Source organism: Mus caroli, chromosome 4 (assembly GCF_900094665.2).
Source record: "Mus caroli chromosome 4, CAROLI_EIJ_v1.1, whole genome shotgun sequence".
NCBI classification, from domain to species: Eukaryota; Metazoa; Chordata; class Mammalia; order Rodentia; family Muridae; genus Mus; species Mus caroli.
This window is the reverse complement of record NC_034573.1, coordinates 134,724,049-134,739,144: the sequence shown is the minus strand read 5'-3', so window position 1 is coordinate 134,739,144 and position 15,096 is coordinate 134,724,049. Positions and strand designations below refer to the sequence as shown.

General features: G+C 49.9%; 2 protein-coding genes across 8 annotated transcripts in view; one reads left to right on the top strand and one right to left on the bottom strand.

Annotated features, from left to right (window-relative positions):
- Dhrs3 (dehydrogenase/reductase 3) overlaps window positions 1-11,205 on the bottom strand; it is a 35,611-nt gene extending 24,406 nt beyond the window's left edge. For 2 of the 5 annotated variants that reach the window (XM_029475841.1, XM_021159309.2), the window contains exon 1: window positions 10,091-11,205. Coding sequence is in view for 1 of the 5 variants with exons in the window: in XM_021159309.2 (XP_021014968.1) it covers window positions 10,091-10,285 (195 nt within the window). In the remaining 4 variants the exon portion in view is untranslated. The remainder of the gene's footprint in view (window positions 1-10,090) is intronic. The other 3 variants (XM_029475842.1, XM_021159311.2, XM_021159310.2) reach the window with 2 other exon arrangements.
- The window catches only part of LOC110293451 (arylacetamide deacetylase-like 4), a 201,209-nt gene continuing 195,964 nt past the window's right edge, over window positions 9,852-15,096 (top strand). For 2 of the 3 annotated variants that reach the window (XM_029475839.1, XM_029475838.1), the window contains exon 1: window positions 11,369-11,710. The gene's annotated coding sequence lies outside the window, so the exon portion shown is untranslated. Of the gene's footprint in view, window positions 9,917-11,368; window positions 11,711-15,096 lie in introns of those variants that run through there. The other variant, XM_029475840.1, reaches the window with a different exon arrangement.

Genomic DNA, 15,096 nt, shown 5'->3' with positions numbered 1-15,096 from the left:
GCTGGAGAATGCAAGAGGAAGTGGAGCAACACAACAGGAAGTGCCTGGATCAGCACATCCTGCAGGGAGCAGGATAGTGGGAGTGCAGCTGTGGGGCATCAGGAAGGGCAGGGCTTTCCTGGGGACCATCCCTATACAAGTAGCCACTGGAGGCACCCCATCCCTCCACTCTCAGAGAGTGTTTATTAAAGGTCAGACTCCTCTCACCTTCCTCTAACCTGTTGTCATGCATTTCCATGGAAAATCTTCTAGGGCTCCCCAAGTGCTCTCCCAATCAAGTCCAAATTCCGTCTGTAGCTACCAGCTCAGGGGTTCAGCCCTGGCCTATTCTTCACATCTCTTGGCCACTCTACTCTGGTCAGTCCATCATCTCCCATCTGTTCTGTACTAGTTATGCTTCCTTTCGCCAGGGGCAACATCTATGCCATCCTTACATCTTACTTGGACCCTGGCAGGACATGCTCAGGACGAGGGAAGTATCTTCTTAATAGCAGAGTCAAAGATGGTGGCAACCTCCCTGCAACTACCTGTCTATCAGAATTCCCATCCTGCTAGGCTTTTGCTCTCACACTAAGGTGTCACGTAGGCAGCAGAGGTCTGGCCCTTTGCTATATACTTGGGCAATTCCCATAAGGTCCCTGTTTAGAATTCCAGATGCCCTTCCCTTCCACAGTCTAGGCTTGTGGAGAATCTTCAGGGAGTGGAGAATCTTCAGGGAGACCAGAATGTCCTCTCCCGTGTCTCAGCAGGACAGTTAACACCCATTTGTGTTTTGCTCTCCAAGGGAGAACCCCCACCCCCACCCCCATGAGTGAGTCTATAGCCACTATTCTACTGCCTGCTGGGACTGTGAAATCTTCCAGCCCCAAACACTCTGTGTGTGGCTTCTGTAACAGGCACGCTGAGTGAGACAAGGCACCTGATTGAGAGCCTGAGCATTAGGCAGCTCTCCCAAAATCTCTGGGTGTCTGGGCTAAGCATACCCATTTCATAGATAAGAACACCAAGGCCTACACAAAAAGAGGGGGGTAACTTACAGGAAACCAGCCTCAAAGGTGTCATCTTGGATCCCCCAAACTATGTACATGCTACTTTACATGGGAAAGGGGGTGAAAGGCCCAGGGAACTGAATGAGCTGATCCCTTTGTTATTTTGGGTGTGTGTGTGTGTGTCTTGGATTATTCAAGCTAGCACACACAGTCACAGGGTGCCTTAAATGCAAGCAAGGAGGGGTGGAGAGACAGTATCATGGTCAAGAGCTCAAACTACTCTTGCAAAAGACCTAAGTTCATTTTGTAGCACCCACATGGTGGCTCACAACCACCTGTAATTCCAGCTCCAGGGGATCTGATGCCCTATTTTTGCCTCCCTGTGTACTGCCTTCAAATGCACCTATCCCTTGCTTCAGATACACATAGTTTAAAAGGAGGTTGTAAGAAGCAGGCAACGGAAGGGCTAGGGCTACAGAGGTGGCAGTGTGCCTGCTCAGCATGTATGATGTGTGGGATTCTGTGTTCTGGCTCCTGCTGAATGGATGAGGGAGACAGAAGAGTCTGATGTGGTTTCAGGTAGGGGTGGAAGACAGATACATTTAAGGACTCTGGAATGGAGAAGAGCCTGAGCAAGGGTCATAACCAAGAACTGTGGTGGGGGGAGAGTTGAGGGGGGCTTGGAAGGGGAAGGAAGCAGCTTCCAGAAGGAACACAGTCTTGAGACCTTATAGTTAGTCCAGTTGAATCCTAAGCAGGGCTTCTGACCTCTGGAATCCTTTCTGAGACAGTGTGCACTATTCTGAAAGCCCTGAGTTTGTGAGCACCAGAAGCATGACCATGGAAACTCAAATAGAAAGCATGGTCCATATCACACCCCCTACCCCCCAAAAAAGCATGGTCCATACCCCTCCCCCCAACCAGGACCAACAGCATAGCAACCCATGGTAACCTATCAGCATTAGTTCAAAGGACACAAATTGTTTTTGCCTTACAGTCTATGGCCTGTAGCCTCACCATTGTGGCCAATGCTTACTGATCACTCACTCTGTGCTCTGAACTTTGCACAAATTATCTTACTTAATTCCATTTGGCAGAGAAGGAAAGTGAATGTCAGAGAGGTTTAGCAATTTGCCAGGGGCAACTCGGTGAGCAAACAGAAGAGTCAACCTGTGAACCTTGCTGTTCTTGACTCCTGAGCTCAAAATCTGAATTGCTTCATTACACTTGTTCCTTGAGAAGCACACATGCACAATGGTTGTGCCAGAGTCAAGGAGGTGCAAACCCCCAGGAGAACATAGTCTCCAGCCCACGCAGAACCTATGCTTTGCCAACCATAAGCTGATCCCACCCCATTGAGTGTTCACAGGGAACACTGATAGGTGGGAAAGATTGCTAGGTCTTTGCTAGCTGAGGGTGTGGGAGGTGGGGCCTAGGGTAGATGGGGCCCCACATGGGTGTGTCTGGCAGCACCATTTGCCCACATGAAGGTAAAATTGCCCTCTGTAGTCATACTGGCCCTACCCACATGGTGACCTTCAGTGTGGCTGTGACTGGTGACAGGCTGTAGGGTTCTGTGTGCTAGATAGCAGGAGCTGCAAGAGAATGGGGTGGAGGGTGGGGGGACTGGGAGCACAGTGGTGAGGTGGGAGGGGAGCTGGCTATGCCTAATCAAGGGGCCTGAGATTGCAAGAAGAAAAGCAGGTCCCACACCCACAAAAATGGCCCCAGACATTGACCTAGCAAATACCTTCCTCTACTAGCCTGTCACGGTGACTTTACAACCTTTGCAAAGTTTGCACAGGAGGTCCATAGACAGCCATGAGGCCACTCTGGTGACTGTTTACTTTGTCCCTTTTAACTACTAACTCTGAAGAATGGAGAGGTTTCCTCTCAACAGTGAGAAGTTCCTTCCACCCTTTAGCACATGGATGTTGGCAAATGACCTGATAAAGTCAGTAGATAAACCCAGTAGGGTTAGCCTGGGAGGACAGAACACAAGCAGGCCAGGCTCCTCTGGCAATTTCTACTGAGGATGACCAAGGGGGCAGTGTGAGCAGCCTCATGGCAGAGAAGTCTGCCTTACAAAGTTAGGGTGGTGAGCGAAGCAGCCAGATGGGCAGGCTAAGCTCAATATCATTCTATGAGCATGGGAGCGAGATCTCAAGCACCCATTCCCAGAATCGTTAGAACAGTCAGGACACCCCAGACTCTACCAAAGGAGCTGGTACTGCTGTTGTCTGGCCAGAGTAGACCACCTGCCTGGCTGTTAGAGACATAACTTCTGGGGAGGGGAGGTTGTGAGCACTGTCTTCCATGCAATGAGAGGCAGCAGAGGTAATATTGGGGGCAGATACTCTGGGGTCTTTTAGGAGCTATGATTTTGTGTCTATGTACTTGAGGCCAGAGGCTTACACTGGCTGTCTTCTTCAATCAATTTCCCTTGCATCATTCTTCTTCTTCTTCTTCTTCTTCTTCTTCTTCTTCTTCTTCTTCTTCTTCTTCTTCTTCTTCTTCTTCTTCTTCTTCTTCTTCTTCTTCTGGTCTGGAGCTCACCAAGTAGGCCAGGTTGGCCTGGTGAGCAAGCCTCAGGGTTTGCAGGTCTGCCTTTCCAGCGCCAGGATTATGAGTGTGAGTTGCTGCATTTAGCTCTTTACATAAGTACTGGGGATATAAACTCAGGCCTCATGCTTGACCAGTGGAGCCATCCTGGCCCATATGTGGCTGACTTTAGGTTGTCTTTTCTTATAGTCTTGGTTGTCAGGAGAGGGCAACAATGGTAGTCTCATTGGAAGGTGTGACAGTTGACAATAGCTGTCAGTTTGATAGGATCTATAGTCACCCAGTAGACAGATAGCTGGGTATGCTAACCGGGCTAGAAAGACACACATTGAACAGAGTTGAGCATCAGAATTCTCCTCATGGTGGAAGTGTGATCAGCTGCTCACACTCCTGCCATCATGCCTTCCTGCCATGGTGGACTGGAGCCTTAAATCAGTGAGCCATGGTAAACCCTTCCCCCATGCAGGCTGCTTATGTCAGGTATTTTGCTACAGTAGTGAGGAGAAAAAAGTGTCTAATATACTATCAGGAGATAGTGGCTCTGCCATGTGTGAAGTGACTAGAAGAGTCCTTGGCATGTAATGGGTACTCAGTAAACATGAGTTTTCAGTAGCAAGGAAATGTGGGTCCTGTGTCTACTTGGACAACAGTGATTCATGAAGTGCCACCAAGTACCAGTCACCATGCTAGAACCTAAGACACCTGGTCAGCAAGAAAAGCTAGAGCCTGTGCAGGCCTCTTCTTTCCTAAAGGATTTTGATGTACAGGCTTGTCAAACAGCAGCCACAGTATAGTGAGCTGCCATGGTAACACATGACTCTGGGCTCACCATGATCATGGGTTCCACATCCTGCCTTTCACTGCCCCCAAGGATGGGCATTCATTTAAGCACCTGGAGGTTTCTATGAGTTTTTGCTCAAATTTTTATACCTTCAACAGTTACTTGTCTAACTTGGAGCGGAAAATACCTTGGCCTAGTTGCCATGGCAACTAGAGCCTACCAACACAGCCGTAGTCAGCTCTATGATAAAAGTTACAGAGCCACTGATATTTCCTAGTGGGTGAAGTAGAATGGGACACCTTCCTGCCCCACCCCACCTCCACCTTCAGCTACAAGTGATCCTGGATGTTAATACATTGAAAGTGGAAAGGTAACTAAGGGGAGAATCCACGATCTAGCTTCCATAGGGTCACCATCCAGGAAGAGGTGGGGCTTTACTGCACTTCCCCATGGCAGTCACCTCCTTCCAGAAGTCTCCTAAAATTTCCCTCCCTGAATAGCGACCTTTCTGACCCTGCAGGTTCAGAGGTCATAGATCATCTCTTAGTGTGAGGCTCTAGCTTGGTGGTCTCAGGTTTGGCAGGAGGAAGCTCATCTTATGATCTGAAGAGAGACACTTGCATGGTTCCCTTTTTGGTGAACAGAACTTACTTATGTATATCCCTGGTCTTTTACTTAAGAAGTTAACCCCATAACAGTATCACAAAGATGGGCTTGCTTGGTAATAATTGTCTGTTTAATTTAATTGGTGTATTGAGAATAAAGGTGGACAACCCTCACTTTCTAGGGCAGCCAGGTCCCAGTAACAATTCGTTAACAGTGGGCCATGCATCTCTCATTCACTACTCCAGCTGATCGCTCCCTTTTTAGGGAATGGCTGATAGCTTCATGTAGCTCAAGATGGCTTCAAACCTGCTCAGCCCCCTGCTATGGGGGCTGGAGAGATGACTCAGCAGTTAAGAACACTTGCTGCTCTTGCAGAGGACTGGGGTTCGGTTGCCAGCACCCACACAGGGAAGTTCACAAACACTTGTAGCTTCAGCTTCATGGGATCTGAAGTTCTCTTCTGACCTTCAAGGCCGCCTGCACATAGATGGTGTCCTCGGGCATGCACACACATACGCATACAATAAATAGTAAGTCTTAAAAAAAAAAAAAAAACAACCCAACAAAACAAAACAAAACAAAACTGCATGTAGCCGAGGCTGGCCTGGAGCTCCTGATCTACATGCTTCTCCTCTCAAGTGCTGGAGTTATAAGCCTGGGTTGCCAAGCCTGGCTTAAAATTAGTCTGACCCTTTGGCATGCATCCCACCTATTGTATTTACATACACCTCAACTTGGTTCTTTGAAAAAGTGGGCTTATCCACATCCTGCCTGTATCCTGTTGACTCCTGCCCTACTTGCCAGACTCCGTCTCCAGAGCCCTCTGTATATGAGGCCCCAGGACTTAACAGCTCCTGTCTGACCTCTCTGTGACCCAGAGGGAGGCAGTTGGGTGGAGCTGAGATTATCTGGCTCTGAAAGAGAAACTCTGGTTGTGAAACTGAGCTTTATGATTCAGGGGTTCAACGATGGCTTCTAGTAAAGGGCCTTTGTCTCAACTTCATCTTGGACACAATCTACATATCACACCTGCCTCCAAGTGCCATCAAGTCCACCCAAAACAATGATGCAAAAGGCACGTATGTTACCATACTACAGATGTTGCCACAGCCACATGTAATTCCACTCTCTTCTATCGTGTTATAGCCTTGGGTGGGACGACTGTTGTGTACAATGACAGTCATGCTTATGACCATAATCATGCATGTGACCTCTGTCATTCACGTCACCACTAATACAGATGATCACTGTCAGCCTGACAGTTCCAAGTATCGACAGGAGCCAGAAGCCCAAGTAGATGTCAGCATGCATTTCTAGAAACTTATAGTATATTAAGATTAAACCTGAGGGTAAAGATTGTGAGCAGGTGCCTACCTAGTTATACTTTCCCTACTGTACCCTGAAAAAAAACCTTTCTTCCTTCACTCAGAGAGATCTGATGACTAGCAGGAGAGGCTGAGACAGTCACTGACAAGGTCCAGTTTCTTATGCTTCTCTACACGTCACCTGTCACAAAGCTACTTGGTGTGTGGTTAAGTTATGACAAAGGTCACTGAAAGCTGCCACATACTAATCTTTGCCTTTGCTGTAATATCTAGGTGTGGTGTTGAGTCTTTAGGAAATCTTTGGTATATCTCTACCTGCCTTCTACCTCTGCTACCAGCCCAGAGCTGTGTCATTCCCTGCCAGAAGCCATAGGCAAGTTGTGAACTGGGTCTCTAGTCAAGGCAACGGTGAGCATGAGCCACCTTAGGCACCGGGAGTAGGAAGAAGAGCACAGAAAGGAAGGGACTAGAACAAAACTTACAAATTGACCTGATGGCCTGAAGGCCAGGCCCTGGCTAGCTGCCTCATGCTCACATTCGCTATAAATGTGCTAATACGGAGGCAGATGCAACTCAGGCTGCTTCTTATACTGTCTCCCTTAAACAGGACCTTGGGCTCTCAGTGGGGATACTCACTTGACCAAGTGCTCTCACTTCTATAGGAATTCAGTCATGGTATGGATGCTTGCCTCTAGCTGGACCAAAAAGTGGGTTACCCAAATTCTTCCAAACAATTCCCTCATAAATCGGCCTTCTGCTTCAATCAAGAGCTCTGGTTAAAACCCTGTGAGGATGGGCCTGAGTTTTGACTGTTTTGTGAGGAGCAATTATGGGGGGGGGGGCACAGTAAATTTTTAAAAAACGTTTTACTCAGGAGATGATCCAACAAGAACCTTCCCCCAGAGTTCCTAGGGTTTTACTGTTTCTGTCTCGGCTCATCTTGATGTCTTGTGTGGGTAGGGAAAACTGTTTTGTGATAAGGAACTTTTGAATTCCAGACATCAGTGTTCCTTTAAGTCACTGTTAAGGGCTGGAGGAATAGCTCAGTGGTTAAGAGCATATGCTGTTCTTTCAGAGGACCAGAGGTCAGTTCTGAGCATCCACATCAGGCTATAACTATTCGAGGGGATCACACCTCCTCCCTGCCTTCTACCAGCATACGCACACACACACACACACACACACACACACACACGTAAATTAAATAAATCTTTTTTCCTTTCCTTTCCTTTTCTTTTCTTTTCTTTTCTTTTCTTTTCTTTTCTTTTCTTTTCTTTTCTTTTCTTTAAAGAAACCCTTTATTTGGGTCAGCTTTGCAGTGTGAGGCTCCCCATGGTCGACAAATATTGCAAATCCTACTTAACTCAAGGTCATTATGGGAAACTGGGTTGTCCCGCCCCCTCCTGGACATGCCAGCTGTTTGCACAAGGCTCTGAGCCTCCTTTCTTTCCCCATTTAGGGAATCTCTCCTAGATTCAACCTCACCAGAATCCAGGCAGGGGTTTCTCTCAGTGGCAGCTGCTGCTTTTACTGAGGCTGGTGCTGGTGACTACCTATTTGCACCTGGGACACCACTGACCTCTCCTGGTTTCCTCCCACACTCCTGGGCCACCCCCAGTATCCAGTTCACACCTGTCCCAGACCAACTTAACTGCAAACTTCCAACCCCCACAGCACTCAGCCCTTTGTTGCCAAGTCCACAGGGTCCTAACCACTTCTGGGTCTGGGGGGCTGTCCATACACTGGCCCCAGTTGCACTCAGCTAAGAGGATAGAGTCGACCTTCCCACAGAAAGAGCTGGAGAAAGGCTTACTGAATGCAGTGGCTCCAGTAACTGCAGAAAGTTATGATTCCAGGGAGCTCCGGTGTGTGTGTGTGTGTGTGTGTGTGTGTGTGTGTGTGTGTGTGTTATTCTGCCAGCCAAGTAAATGGCACCAGGAGTTTCCCAGGCTCCCCTGGCTTTTCTTTTGGGCGACCCTGCCACCAATTAAAGGCCCATTTCTCATCAGCCTGGGCTTGTTTCCTGGAAAAGCTTGTCCTTTCCAAGGTAGGTGGGGTTGTGCCTTCCAGGGTATGAACCTGTTGGATCCACTCTGCACTCACATTCCCCCCCCCCCCACAAGCCTACTTCTGCCTTCAATTTAGGATTGTTTACAGTCGGTCAAGTTTTTCCAGATTGACAAAGCCTTTCTCATAAGCTACTGCAGTCTGCCACAAGAACAGTGGAAGAGTGTCAGGATCAGAGCCAGCTGGAAGATTCAGGCAACTGAGACACACATTGTGTCAAGCATAAGCAACTGTCACAAGTATCCCCTCAGCCAGGGTCCCCTTCTCTGCCCTCTTGGTCCCCCTCCACAAAGAGCTTTGGAAGAATTCCATGGAGATCCCCCACACCCCAAGAAGAGAAACCGATGAGAATAACCCTTATTTTCCTTTTAATTCAGCAACTCCAAGGGTTAAAAACACTTCTGAACTCCCCTTCCAAAGGCAAGGTTAAACAGCTGTCCAAACCACCCAAGGAGATTCAGGAGCCCTGGACAGCTGGAAGACCCCAGGCCCCAGCTGTGCGAGAACAGCTTGGCCAGGGAAGAGTTAATGGGCAATCAGTTTTGGATGATAGTTCAGACTCCAAAGTTCAGTCTCAGCCACCGAAGGAATTGTAAATCTCAGGGCAGTATTTAACAAAACAAAAGCAACCTGGAATTACATGAAGGTTTGGCTTTCCACAGAGCATATTTACTCTAATCCCCAAGGTATGCGGCTCCATGTCAGATCAGCTGGCTAGCCTGGTCCTCCCACCCCCCTCCTTAGCAACAGTTTAAATTTCAAACTAATTCCCTAGTTCTTCGTCTTCGTGGGCCGGCTGGAGACAGACCGGCCTGCCCGCCTCAAATCCCTCTCCATTGCTCTTGCCACTGAGTGAGTCAGCCGGGTTTGCAGTTGCAAGTTGGGTGACAGCTGGCTCTCCCTCCAATACTCTGCAACACCACGTCTCCAAAACCTGGAGCATGGGGAGCTGATGTCACCCACATAATAAGAGGCAGTGGTCAGAGGGGCACAGTGCCACCTTCCAATCCAGCAGAGAAGGATCCCCTCCGTTGAAGAGGGCAGGGGTGGGGTGAGGTGGGGGTGGGAATCAAGGTTGAAGGTGAGGACAAGGGCTCTCTTTATCAGCGGCTGGCTAACCCCTCACCCCTCTTTCAGAATTTTAAACACCTGGGCCTCCCAGTTTTTCAGCAGGACTAGACCATCCACGTCAACTCTCTCCTTTACAAATCTGAACCGAGCACCCTCTCTCACGTCCCTGACTAGCTGCAACCTCTCAGTTTGGTTGGGACTAGGCAGCGAGTTGCCAAGCAAAATACCAAGCGCGAGCTAGCAGGGGGGTTGGCTTCCAGCTCTACCTAGGGGCGCGCGCACACCCTGAGCTTGGCAGGGTGCGGGCAAAGAGAGAGAGGGGGGGGGGGCATTACACCTTAAAGAAAGAGTCATGCGGCAGAATGGGTGGGTATTCTAGGTATGGTAGTTGGTAGGGGTAAATAGCCAGCGAGATACCAATCCCAGGGGAGCCAAGCAACTCAGGGCCTGCCAAAACACAGACCCGTGCCCGGGAAATCTACGAAGGATGAAACCGACTTGCTTCTCAGTCCCAGGTGATGCAAGGAGTGGGTGGCCTAAGACTTTCAGATCGTTGGCGCTGGTTTCCGCACCCGCAGCAGGTGGGAACACCCCCCACGACTGCCTCCCCCTCCCTGCGCGCCAGAGTCCCTTTACTCTCAGCGCCCACTCCAGGTGTCGCAGTGCCACCCCGCCCCCACGCCGTGTACCTTTCTGGCGCCACGCTCTGCGAACTCCCGAGCGAGGTGGCGTCCGATGCCTCTCCCACCGCCGGTGATGAGGACTGACTCCCGCGACAAGTCCCGAAGCTTGGGGGGCAACACCAGTCCCACGGCTGCTTTGGTTACCAAATAGATCATTTGCAGAGGGAACACTACCAGCGCGCCCAGCCATTTCCACACCATCCTCCGCGCGGCGGAGCCGGGTACAGGGGGAGGTGGTAGGAGGCGGTGGACAAAACTCCCCGGACAGGAATTAAAAAAAGATAGAAAGAAAATTTCCCCAAACAATAATAAACTAAATAAGGAAAAGGAGGCGTCCCACCTGGTCACTCTTGAACTGATCTCCTTTCAGATGTAAAGGACAGGGCGAGGAAAAATGGGAGGAAAAAGAAAAAAAAAAGAAAAAGAAAAAAAAGATAAACTCTGCTCTGGCGGAGAGGTAAAAAGCGTCTCAGAAGATTGGGACGGTAAGAGGGGCGGTGGAGAGTACACGGGTGGGAAGTTTTAACAAGAAGTTTCTTGCCCCAACAGCCGTTTCGGCTGGGAAATTCACAGGTAATGTTTACAGACCGTCAGAAGAGTTTAGGCAAGGCCAGGGACGTTTAAAAAAAAAAAAAAAAAAAGCACCAACCGCAAGCGCGCACACTGCTACAGTCCGCGGTTTCAAAGTGCAAGATTAACAAAACAAACAAACAAAAAAGCTGTTTCCCAATTGTAGCGCCCCCCTCCAACTTTCTCCAGAAAAAGAAAGGGGGAAAAAAACCACACACAAAAACACCACACACAAAACCTGGGGAGTGATTGCAGCTCCCAATTTCAGTCCGCGAAAGTCTCCCGACTCATTGCTATTCTTGGGCTCAGGAAATTGCTTAAACGCGATCTGATTGCCAGCACCGTGCAGGAGAAGTGGGGGGTCCGGGTGTCAGTTTCTTCCCGTGCACAGCTCGCCCTCGCGCGCGCCCGCTCTCTCCGGTTCCCTCCTCCCTCTCTTGCAGCCCGGGCTGGGAGTTGCCGCTCGGTGTGGCTCCCTCTCTCTCTTCCCCCCTCCCCTTTAGTATTTATTGCCTTCTTTTTTGTTCTTTCCAACTTGGTCGGGCCCCGACTGTGGAGCACTCGTGGATAGGACGCCCTAGTCTGCACCGCCCTATTACTTCGTCCGCGGGGCAGCTGCGGCGTGGACCGAAAGGGCGCCCCCTCCTTTTTTTTTTTAATACCCCATTAAGTCTGATTGACAGTTAAAGTTGTTGGGAGGCTTCACTATCGTGCCTCTGAGTGGCTGCGGCGACTTCCCCTCCCCCTGCGCCGTGGCGGGGCACGCGCCTGGGCGCGCACCCGGTCTCGCTGTGTCTCGCACTCTCCTGGGACTCGCTTCTCCTTTCTGCAAGCTGGGACTTGCTGCCCTAGTCCCCGAGGGCTCGTAGTCGGAACTCGAACACGCTGCAACCAACTCTGGCAAGCCAGTTTGCTGGATCAGACTTGGCTCCCAGCCTGGGCCAGGTGACCACCCCTGAGCGGCCGGGCAAACGGAGGGGAAACTCGCGCATGCCTTGATGCTATTGGGTCGCCAATGGTTCATTTCAGGTCACTTGGTCATTCTTCTGCCTCCAGGTAGGACCAGGAGGTTATGTTTCATCATTGCCTGATTCCCATTTTCCTTCAAAGAGTGTACATCCGAAGTTGTATTAACGTGTATTAACGTAAAGTCTCTCACATTGAGGTACGGGGACCCCTGGGAGGCAGGATTTTGCTTTGGGAGAAAGGGGAGCAGGGTAAAGGACCTCTAACCCCAGGTGCCAATAAAATCCCCATAAGATTAGCTGGGAGCATATTTATTGCTTATCTGGGCTAGAATTACCTCGACTGACAGCAATTTCCTTAATAACAGAAGCCTGTAAACAACACGTCTTCAAACCTATGCCACTGTTCAGTTCATCCAGTGCCCCCTCTCTGGGTACCCTTACCCAGCTGACCTTTTGGGCACCCACCTTGTACCCTCTTGCCCACCCCTTGTAAGAACGTCTCCCTGTTGGGAGGGCGGGACCCAGCTATTTAGACTTGCCTGTTGCGGGAAGTCTAGGAGGTGAGTCATGAGAAGCAGGCCCAGTTAAAAGTGCTGATGAGACTTGCCACCCGCCCCCTCTGCACATCCCTGGGCGGGAGAGGGAGAGACAGCCAGGGAGCCTGCCCTGTAATCTGGGGCAGCCCTTTCCAGCCCTGGACTTGTTCAGGCTGGGAGTCCTGGGCCTCAACCCCAAAGACTGATCCAGCAGGCCCTGGGTGCACAAGGAACTAACTGTGCTTTTAATATTCCCCGCCTGGGTGTGAACAAATCCCTTTGAGAAGTGCTGATTTGGGGAGGGGGTGGAGATCACTTCCTCTTTTGCCAACTACTGTAGTTCTGGGGAGAAGTTGTCATGAGAACTCTTAGGTTTCGATGAAGGGGCAAGGAAGTTGCTCTCCTGCGAGGAGCTCCTGCGATCTGGTCTGACATTCCACCCTCCAGCTGACCTCGCTTTGGGGACTTTGTCATCCTATTTCCCAGGTTACCCAGCCAGGAAGTACAGGAGGGAGGGATTCAGTCCAGACCTAATTTCTCTTCCCATCCCACCCCACTCTGGCAAGAAGGCAGGAGAGAGGTGGAGGACAGGCTTGGCCAAGAACTGCAGTGAAGAGTCCCTGCAGGCTCCATTCTTCTTTTTAAAGGACTGTCCAAAGGGCTGGCCGTTGCCTTCCTTAGATCCCACCCCACCATGGTGGCCATTTCGTCCATCTTCCAGGTCTATAAAACAACAGGAAAGAAATGGCAGCCAGGGAGGGTCGGACTCTTGGCCCCCAGCGGTTGCTAAGGCCTATGTACAAGACACCAAGTAGGGGAGACCCCCAAAAGGCTGCATAGCTTCTGCCCTCATCTATTATCCTTGGAGACGCCTAGTGGCTAACATGGGACACTGCACCTCTAAGCTACTAGCGTTTTCAACACTGGTAGGGCTAATGAGCTATTCTTTTTGCTTAGGCCTTTCTCTCCATGTAAGGCTAAGGACTTGTAAAGATCACAGCCTCTTCTCTACCTGTTTCATAGCAAAGGTTACTAACACATGGAGATCCAGCCATTCACAGAAAGACACGTATGTGTTCATCCTGTTCAGATCAGATGCTAGACCAGCTGAGTGACCAGGAGGACCCTTGTCCATGTCCCACAGGTGTGTGTCTGGGACAGGGGTGTAAAGACACTGTGAACCCCAATGGATCTTCACACATGCCTTATACACACTACAATTTCCCGAATGGCCTGGGGAGGTGGGTGTTATGTGCCCTCTCAACGCAATAAAGGAAACTGGGCCCAACAGATAAGTAAGCAATTCATTCAAGGCCACACAGGCTTCTCCCTGTTGAGTCTGAGCTGGAGTCAGAGGGGAGCAACAACAACAGCAACAGCAACAACAACAACTCAAAATAAAAGAATTGCCCCCCCCGCCCCCAACAAACTAACAAAACAAACCACCAAACAAAAACCAGCTAGGCAATTCCAAAAGCAACTGTCAGATGCAAGGTCTGGCCAGAGATAGGAAATGGCCCTGTTTCTACTTGGTCTACTGTCAGCATGTGGATTTTGTGGTCCTGGTATCTGTGAGCTTTAGGCTTCCTCCAGCATCAGCTTTCCAGAGATGAGCTGTAACCGTCTCTATCCATTTCCCTCCCTACACCTCAGTTCCCAGGAAATAGGGGTGGGGGAGCATCGGGCTAAGGTTGCACAACTAAGTAGGCTGGTTTCAATAAGAAAGTCGTAGTGTGGGATATGTGTCCCCGTTCTCTCTTGGTACTGGTCCATTCTGCTTTCTTGATGCAGGAGATACTGAGTCTAACTCTAGAGAGGAGCTTGAAAAATTTCATCCTAGCCTTGGGCGGAGGGCCCCACACTTTTTTTTTTTCATCCCCCTCCTGACAACGTGAAAGGAGCCTTTGTGGGCTTGGTGGGAGAAATGAGCAGAAGTAACTTTTCCATGACTCAGTCTTGCTGGGGCTGGGCACAGCTAGGGAGGTGCAAGAAACAACTCTCCTATAGGGCCAGTTGGAACCCTGTGGCGGAGTTGCCTTCCAACTTTCCTGGTTTGCGATTAAAGACAGTGAAAAGAGGTTTGCTGGCCTTACAATTAGAAGTAGGCTGTCTAGGGACTTGGGAGATGTTTTGGTGGGTAAGAGCATTGCGGTGTGCGCCGGCTTAGGTTTTTAATGTCAACTTGACAGGAGCTGGAGTCATCTGAGAGAAGGAGAATTTAATAGAGAAATCATCTCTGTAATATAAGGCTGTAGGCAAACCTACAAACCTGTAGGGCATTTTCTTAATTAGTGAGTGATGTGGGAAGGTACAGCTCATTGTGGGTGGTGCCATCCCTGGACTGGGGGTCTTGGATTCTTTAAGAAAACAGGCTGAGCAAGTCATAGAGAGCAAGCCAATAAGCAGCATGACTCTCTGGCTCCTTCATCAGCTCCTGCCTCTAGGGTCCTGCCCTAACTTCCTTCCATGAGAGTCTGTGATGTAGAAGTGTAAGAGAAATAAACCCCTTTCTCCCCCAAGTTGCTTTAGGTTATGAGATTTCATCACAGCAAAAGAAACCCTGATTGTGACACTGTGCAAGCATGGGAACCTGAGTTCCGGTTCCCAGGATCAATGTAAAAAGATAGATGTGGCCATGTGCTTCTGTAACCCCAGTGCCAGGGGTGGAAGTGGGCAGGGCCAGTTGGTGGATGGATCCTTGCTTGGCAGCTAACCAGTCAACCTAGCTGGAAAACAGCAAGCTCCAGGCTCAGTGATAAACCCCATCGCAAGGGAGTGAGGCAGAGAGGGACAGGAGAAATTCCAAGTCCTTTTCAGGCCACTGTGTGTGTATACACTGCCACACATACTCCCATTCACATGCATGTGTGATCTTGCACACTCAGACACAGTAGACTACCTAATGAGTTAGCTCATTGTGGCGCTGCGGCAGCTAGTG